The sequence below is a fragment of the Aulostomus chinensis genome, chromosome 3 (assembly GCF_037954235.1).
Source record: "Aulostomus chinensis isolate RoL2024-O1b breed Wild chromosome 3, RoL_Achi_v1.0, whole genome shotgun sequence".
Lineage (NCBI taxonomy): Eukaryota > Metazoa > Chordata > Actinopteri > Syngnathiformes > Aulostomidae > Aulostomus > Aulostomus chinensis.
In genome coordinates, this window is record NC_141322.1 from 11,057,723 (window position 1) to 11,065,847 (window position 8,125).

Here is an 8,125-nt window from a genome sequence, read left to right on the forward strand (position 1 = left end):
TTAATGTGGCACAAAAAGTGCCCCCCCATAATGGCTAATGTTGATGAGCATAAGGTGGTGTTACCCCCTCAAAGATCAATTATTTATTTTGTTTAAAGCCAGGTTGTTGTCTTACACCCCTCAACTAGAGCCTCCTTTCATATCGGCCACTGCTATTTGTATATTTAATAAAGTGCACTGTTACAGAGTAGGATTTGGAGAAGAAAACCCTGAGGGGCCATGATATGTTACTTGCCATAACCACCTGCTTCCTCTCTCACAGACAGGCTAAAATTCTGCTACAAAACTAAATCAATCCCTGGAGTTCTCTAATAGTTTATGGGGTGCAGCAGTGTTAAAACACTGAACAAGAATCACCAAACAAAACCTTTGCATAGGTAGTGAAGGGTTCCGTAGCAGGACACTGTGTTGGCAGCATCTTCTGCATTTCCAGGACTTTACCAGCTGCCCCATCCCATAAATGTCAATGTATTTAATACAATTTGAAGTTAATTGCTGGCACTCAAGGAGCTTAGCATCTTCCTTACGATGAAATTGCTGTAAATGTTGTAAACTCTGGCACCACAACATGCATTAGCTTTGAGTTTGAGAGCAAGAAGAACCCACATGTTTGAAGGCGTGATGGGGCACAGATGTGGCTCCAGTCTCCTCCAGGTAGTCATCCCAGTTAAAGTCAGATACATCCTGAGTAGAATCTCCATCTGCAACACAGACAAACATATTGCTGTTTTCCAATCTGCTTTCCAACATATTATCTTGCTCATTTCATGCAGCGGTTCACAAAATTTAGAAAAAGAAGCAAAAAAATCTTACCAGACTCCAGCGACTTCTGACTCATGCTGGTGCCCCCTCAAGGCCGAGATTATGAGCTCTGAGGAGGAATAGAGGTGAAGGATTATGAACCACAGAGAGTCAATGAGGGAGCTCTGGTCCAAAAAGAAAACAGAGGCAGGAGCACTGCAGGAAAAAAAGACACTTTGACACTGAACCATCAACCTGACCTGCCTCCACTCAATCCAGCTACAACATTTACTAATTTGCTACTTTAAAAACTATTACAGGCCCTTGCATGGCAGAGAGAGAGAGAGAGAGAGAGAGAGAGAGAGAGAGAGAGAGAGAGAGAGCGAGGGTGTGTGTGTGCATGTGTGTTAATTAAGCAATGTAAAGTGCTTAGGAGTGAAAAGTGCTGTATAAATACATTCCATCTACCGGTAAATCTGTTAATCTGAGAATTAGCAGAGTACCCCACGACTGAGACAAAGTTTGACAATAAACCAAACTATGTAAAGGCACAGGAAAAAAGTTATTTGGACAACAAGACTGGAACAGAGAGGAACGTATCCCAAAAATCTAATTGGACACGTTTTAACATGAGGCAAATGGAATTACAGATCAACTGCAACATCCTTCATGCATGCAGTTGTGTTAAAATGCAATGCAGGGACTAGCAGCAACGCGTCTTGTTTTTCCTCCTTTAAGTTTCCTTTATAACTGTCCTCTTCTTGTCTCCTCAGTCAGGATGTCTGCACTGAGAATTCTGAACTTGCTTCTCGTCCCTAAAACCAGCAGTGCAAGCTAGCAGGAGTTTGGCAATGCTATAAATCAAGGTCCGCTGGGTTTTGATAATAGAGCCGCTAGGACACCATTTACTATCAGTATTCAAGCGCTTCTAGCTGCTCCTGCACCCAATCAATAAAACAGCAGTGAATAAAATTACAGTTTACATGGTGGTACAAGTAACACACCAGATGGTATGCAATCAGGAAATCTATTAAGGCATGCTAATGCCATCTAGCCTCAACTCTCCTTTCCTTGTGTGAAGAGGAGTTGGAAAACTACATCTTCCTTTAAGTTAATCCCAAAAAAAAAAAAGCTTGACATGGACATGATCACATCAGGCTTTGACACATCACGTTGACCCTCAGCATTGTGGCATGCAGATGAAATGAGTTAATGCAACAAGGGAGATGGTGTGAATGAAGGAAGAGCGCCGGGTGTGACGACAGTGTGGTGTATGGGATGCTGAGGGAAGCTGCTCTGTCACACCGGCTCCATTCAGCCGACCTGTCAGGCTCGTCTTTGTCACATCTGACGTCTCTATTAAAACCCGGGCCAGTGTCAGAATCCACCCCCTCCTGACCGCCACACTACCACCACGACCCCCGCTCTCCGCTGGGATCTGCGCCGCCTTTCACCCACGACCCTGCCCCAGACTCCCTCATCTTTCTCCCCCTCCCTCTCTCCAACACACACACAAACACACACACACACCAGAGGGTCTCATTGTTCCTGAGGGTCACACTCCTCACATCAGCGTGGATATAAAGAGACAGAAATAGAAGTGAAGACTTAAAGTTGGAAAGCTGGCAGCTTTTTTACATATTAGCTCATTTATCAAAGTAACGGAGGATTTGAAATTCTGCCTCCTCTCTACTAGGCACTTCATCCACCAACATTTTCACACCCTTTCTCCATTTGTGAACATTCTGAACTGAATTCTGCAATTTCCAGAATAAAAAAAATGGTGTCTTTAGAAATACCTTTTAAAAATGTACTGATGGGTTATATCTGACATTTCCAGACAACCTTTTAAGATTTGTTGGAATACACACACTAACTTTCTGTGGCACTTTCTGCAGACAGGTAGAAAAACAGCTTCCCCCGTTTCATACAACGTTATTGGTCTGCATGAACTAGAGCTACCAGCAGCCTGCTGAGTATGTGTGCACCCTCCGAGACTCTGACTGAACCTGAAAGAGAAAAGGCCAAATGTAAACACACGCGCACACGCACACACAAAACCTCTTCATGAGCACTTAGTGAATCATATTCTCATAAGCACTTAGCATGAGATGGGGCCTTTCCTGAACCTCTAAGGTGGGAAACGCAACCCAGCCAGATGCACATTCACACATAGTAAAGCTTCTATGGTAAATAAAATGAAATTAGCAGCTCATACATTTCCCCTAAAAGCTATCATATGTCATCTCCTGAACATTATAATCTGTAACGTGGCAGAAGATAAGGTGGAATAGTGGAACATCCACCATAACCCAATACGACAAAACCTATTTTCTGGAGAGTGCCCATTTGCTTTTTATTTTTGTTCATCCTATCTGACTCATCGAAATGATTCAAGCGTTAGTTTCCATTTCTAGAAATCAAAAACATGTTTTGTTCAGGGGCTGAAATAATTCCCTGAGTAATTTGATTACAACAACAAAAAAAAATCCTTGATACAAATTCTCCACCTTTATGCATTCATGTAAAACCGAGTAACGGTTCATTGGTCACTGTTACGCCTCTCAGTATCATAGCATCGCTGTTTTCAGAATCAAAAATAAATTTCATAAGCAAAGCATTTCATTGCCAAAATGTCTGCTGCAAGCTAACATTTCCTCCAATTACAGTTGCAGCTCAAGCATAGCGGTTCTTTTTGTTGCTGTCAGAAATAAACTAATAACATAATGGATCAATGTGCAACTCCATGGCTGAACTTAAGACGAATGTGTGTGTAAAGGCTGCAGGACATTTGTTGGTGAATTTGCGCTTAAAATCCTTTAAACTTAAGCTAAATTCCTTTGTTTAGCCAGCAGGGCCAAGTTGCCAGTAAACATCAACATCTACTCTGGCTCGCTGTCAGTTAAGGTGGTCTGACATTTAAGGTGGACTGACAAAAATATTCTCTCAAAAATGATTGTACTGCTATTGTATTACTATTGGAAACAATATATATGTAATGGATAAGAACAGAATGTGGTGGCTAGTACTTATGTCCCCATGTTAGCAAAGTTTTGCTCAAGAAAATACCCCCCCCCTACACACACACACACACACACACACACACACACACACACACACACACACACACACACACACACACACACACACACAATCATACCAACACCTCAGAGTTATATGATGCCAAAACTAAATATCAGATGGTGTAAGTAGCAACCAATCACTGTTCATTAGATACCAGTGAGGAAGGTGGACTGCTGTAACAACCCTCCTACACAGCAGATAAAGGGAAATTAATGTCTTGTTGTTAATCACCACTGTCACTAAATCACAGCACAGTTGGGATTGGGACAGCTTTTAATTTTAGGAAACTGTGTGTTTTGGTGCTCTTATGCACCGTAGAGGTTTTGATTTGACCTGATATTAATCAAAGCAATAAAAATGTTGATTTTTTTCCAAAAGGGACTTGTCAGTTATCTGATTACTCAGTTTAACTGATGGAATGGAATACCGGTTTAATAAAATAATCCATAGCCCTATTTTGTTCTCTTCTTTGGCTGTTGTGCCATACATGCAGTTGCTAACATTTCTGCCTCAAAGTAAAAAAAAAAAAAAGTCTCACAGCTATGAGAGAGACCTCTGACATAAAAAAAATCTATGGAATGTTTCTAAGAAATTAATGAAAATATGTAGAAACAGAAGTCAGTATGTTAAGTCAGATTAGAGCTTCAACAAGTCATCCATCAAAAGAAAATTAATCACCCACTATTTTCATCATAGAATAATCTTTTCACTGTTTTCTCAAGCAAAAATGTAAAACATTTTCTGGTTGCTGAGGGCACATTTTTCTAATTATCTAGACATAATATAGACTAAATAATTAATTGATTAATTTTGAATTGGCAAATTAATTGATGTTGAAAATAATCATTAGTTGCAAGCAGGACCCGACTGATGTGGGACTTTTATAGCCCGATACCAATTTTAGAGCAGAAAAAAAATCACAGATTATCGATATGCGTAACTAACATTAACATTTTTGTGATGATCTAAAAAAGACCTTTGCTATGCTCACTGTGCACAAATGTTGTACCGATATGACTATGTGAAGACATTCAAAGTCCAATTTCCTAAACAAATAACTCTATTTATTGATAAATATTTAAATTTGTCATACACGACCACTTCAATAAAGATGAAAATAACATAGTAAATTAAACAGGGTGGAGACACCACAGCGCTCCCTGCTTGACATACTTCATTACATCATTTTTAAATCACGATAAGCATTTTTTTCTGAATTTTATGCGCTGTTAAGAAAACTTTTTTTTTTTTTTTTAATTATCTGAGCATATCGGAAAACACATACGCTGATACGGTACATCAGTGATAGGCCATCAATGGTATATCAATATATCAGTTAACAAATATACCGGTCGGGCCCTGGTTGCGGCCCCAAGTTACAGCGAAAAACTGTAAGTAAAGTGTGTGGTAAATACCATATATATTACTAGTCAATTGTTCCAAATCAGGATTCACTGCAGTTGGCAGTTGCCATGGTGGCACTAACTGATTAGTTTCTACCGGAGGATGCGGTTGAGAGAGGCCCGCTTGTATAACGACTGTGGTTCTATTTAAGTGCTTAGAAAGTGAAATTGTGGGAAAAACATATTTATCCATGTTTACAGAAAACATGACAGGATGTGCGAAGTTGTAGCCACAGAAGAAAAAAATAGTCTGAAATGCGTGTCAACCTCACGGTTTCTCTTGCAATGTAAAAGTTCCCTTTTTTTATTTTATTTTTTTTAGTTAAAGTGTTTTTATTCTTTTTGCTATTGTTGAATATTTGGGCCTCACTGTGTAAACTGATAAAAGTGCTGAGCTTGACAAAAGAGGGCTACTTTCACTTTCATGGTGTGATTTCCGTGTGTACCATGTGGTTCTACACACGATTTGTGATATCACCAATATTTTGGAAGCTGATCCTGGTCCATTATTCACTCTACACACACACACACACATAATGTGGAAATGTAAAGCCTCCTGGTTGCAACCAGAGAGAACAGACTTTATTGAGTAGCAGGAGACATCTTGTTTCCTGCGGTTAGACACGAGAAAGCATGTTTGTATTCATGTATTCTACATGTTTTTTGTGAGGGAGAGGGAGTGGGTGGCATTTTGAAATTTTTAATTTGCCAAATATCATTCCCACTTTTCAGCAAAGAAACAGGTCAGACACATATGATTGTTTTATAGATTTTTTTGTTTACAATTCTGCATGTCTGAGTGTATCTTTAACTGAACCCCCCCCCCCCCCCCCCCCCCCCAGGACAGAAAACATAACCACCCTGGCAGAATCCATAACAGTCCAGAGACAATGTGTACAGTATTACGACAACAGTTTACATTAGAGACGCACTGATATATTGGCTTTGTATTTTTATCAGCTAAACTTTACCCTGTTTTCTTCTATCAGCAAATAAGACGGCAGTGACCAGTATTCATCTGTTAATATGAAATGTCATGCTAGTGTTATTTTAAAAATATGGGGGAATTTCCCTTTTCTCAAACATGCTGTGTTAAAGGGCTAATAAATGATTTTGTTTGGGGGGGGGGGTTCAAAAATGTGGGAATGATGATCGGCAAAAAAATCAGCAAATATAAATAGAAAAAAACCCCAGAATTGACTAAAAGAAACAAACAAAAGAAAAACCCAACGGTACCTACCAAATTATCATACCTCACACAGCCTAACTGTCATATTATGGACGTTGTGTTTATTTGCCTTCAAGAGTTGAAGTGAGGACCAACAAATACGAGCTGACCGGTTCGATGGATGCTACAACTTAAGCAGAAAGACGCAGCAGGAACATAAAAATTCTATTTTACTCGGTTCAGTGACCGTTCTGGCGGCCGGAGAAGCGCTACCAGCGGATCACTTCAGCTGCAGAATAGGGAAGTTAGGAACCAGAAGACAATAAGCAGCAAGTCAACGTGGAAAATGACAACCTCTCTAACATCAGCCAGCCCTACAAAGCCCGCACGGGTTTTTTTCCCCCCTTTTTTGTAAAAGCGACTAATTTCATTGAGCATGTTTGCTGCGAGCTACACCGACTGAGGTCGAGCCACATTTATTATGTAAGACTTCCACGGTATACTGAGTTATTCAAGGGCAAATCACTGGAAATTTCCATACAATCCTTGAAGTGTATCTAGCCGAAGATTGCACCTCTCGCACCGCAGCATTCACTAACAGAGATGGGCCATTAACGCTTTGCAGAGATCCACTACAACTTTCACACGGAGGAGAACGCGACAAATAGCGATTCAGGAAATGACGGAATTGATACCTGGTAAATAAACATGCGGTGCCACATGTGTAACGGTCGTGTGGGACTCGGTGAACACATGGTAGAACCGCCTGTGACCGAGTCAAGTTACTGGACGTCACGGCTTGAGCAATAAGAGCAGGCTGACGAGCAATAAGGGCGCTTACACTCGACCGAACCCGACTCATCTTTTTGAGAGACGGGAAAAAAGACGGATGCACCACCACACTACAAAACACCGATAGGAAAACGTAACAAACAACACAGAGTATTTGAATATTTAGTCGCAAAATTCGTCTCTTACCGCTAAGTAGTTTTTCCAAGTCGCTTTTTAGATGCCGATCCTCTCCGCCTGCTCGCTCTTAGCAATGCAAAGCTAGCATGAATAAAACACAGGAAAGCCGGTTGATAGTTTCAGAATAAAACGCAGATAAATGCGAGTATCTCGGCTGTCGCCTCAGCAACAGTGTGAGAACTTCAAGTGTTGAGGGTAAACTCGCGATATTTCCGGTGTTGCTAACGCAGCGTCTCGTTAGCTTGACGCACTTCTCGTTCACGACCTCATTCCAATATGGCACAAGCGGCCACTGCGCATGTTCTGCCGCCTATATGCCTCTGAGCCCGGCTACATCACTCTGACTTCCATCTTCACACTCACAATAAAATATCTCACTGCCACAATCACCAGGAGAATGTGGAACACTCTCCAAAGAAAAAAGAGAAGGCAGGGTGTTTTTCTGTCGTGATCAAGTATCACAAACAGGGAGGTTTCCCCTGAACGGTGGTTGAAGGAATCCCCGGCGGATTCAACACTTACTTAAGGCTCGAGCTGTAATTAATTACCCATATAATCGACCCACTTTCGATAACTTCAGTATTTTCATCCACGATAAAGCTATTCGTTCCATAACATTTTACTATATTGATTCTGTCATTGAAGATTGTCTCGCGTTGCGTAATTTCCATTATCTACACTATTTGTTAACTAAATAAAACAGCAAGGCAATGCATTTAAAAGGCTGAATGCGCTATATTTTTGGCGCTTATATTTTTAA

The 8,125-nt window shown here is 40.7% G+C and overlaps 1 protein-coding gene across 3 annotated transcripts in view; it reads right to left on the bottom strand.

Annotated features, from left to right (window-relative positions):
* sfmbt1 (Scm like with four mbt domains 1) overlaps positions 1-7,533 on the bottom strand; it is a 25,674-nt gene extending 18,141 nt beyond the window's left edge. The window contains exons 1-5 of one of the 3 annotated variants that reach the window (XM_086198643.1): positions 7,375-7,533; positions 6,469-6,586; positions 2,613-2,750; positions 814-871; positions 607-701 (exon numbers count right to left, since the gene is read on the bottom strand). In XM_086198643.1, the coding sequence (XP_086054769.1) occupies positions 607-701; positions 814-838 (120 nt within the window). In that variant the 5' untranslated portion in view covers positions 839-871; positions 2,613-2,750; positions 6,469-6,586; positions 7,375-7,533. Of the gene's footprint in view, positions 1-606; positions 702-813; positions 872-2,612; positions 2,751-6,468; positions 6,587-7,374 lie in introns of those variants that run through there. The other 2 variants (XM_086198642.1, XM_086198644.1) reach the window with 2 other exon arrangements.
* Positions 7,534-8,125: the final 592 nt, after the last annotated feature.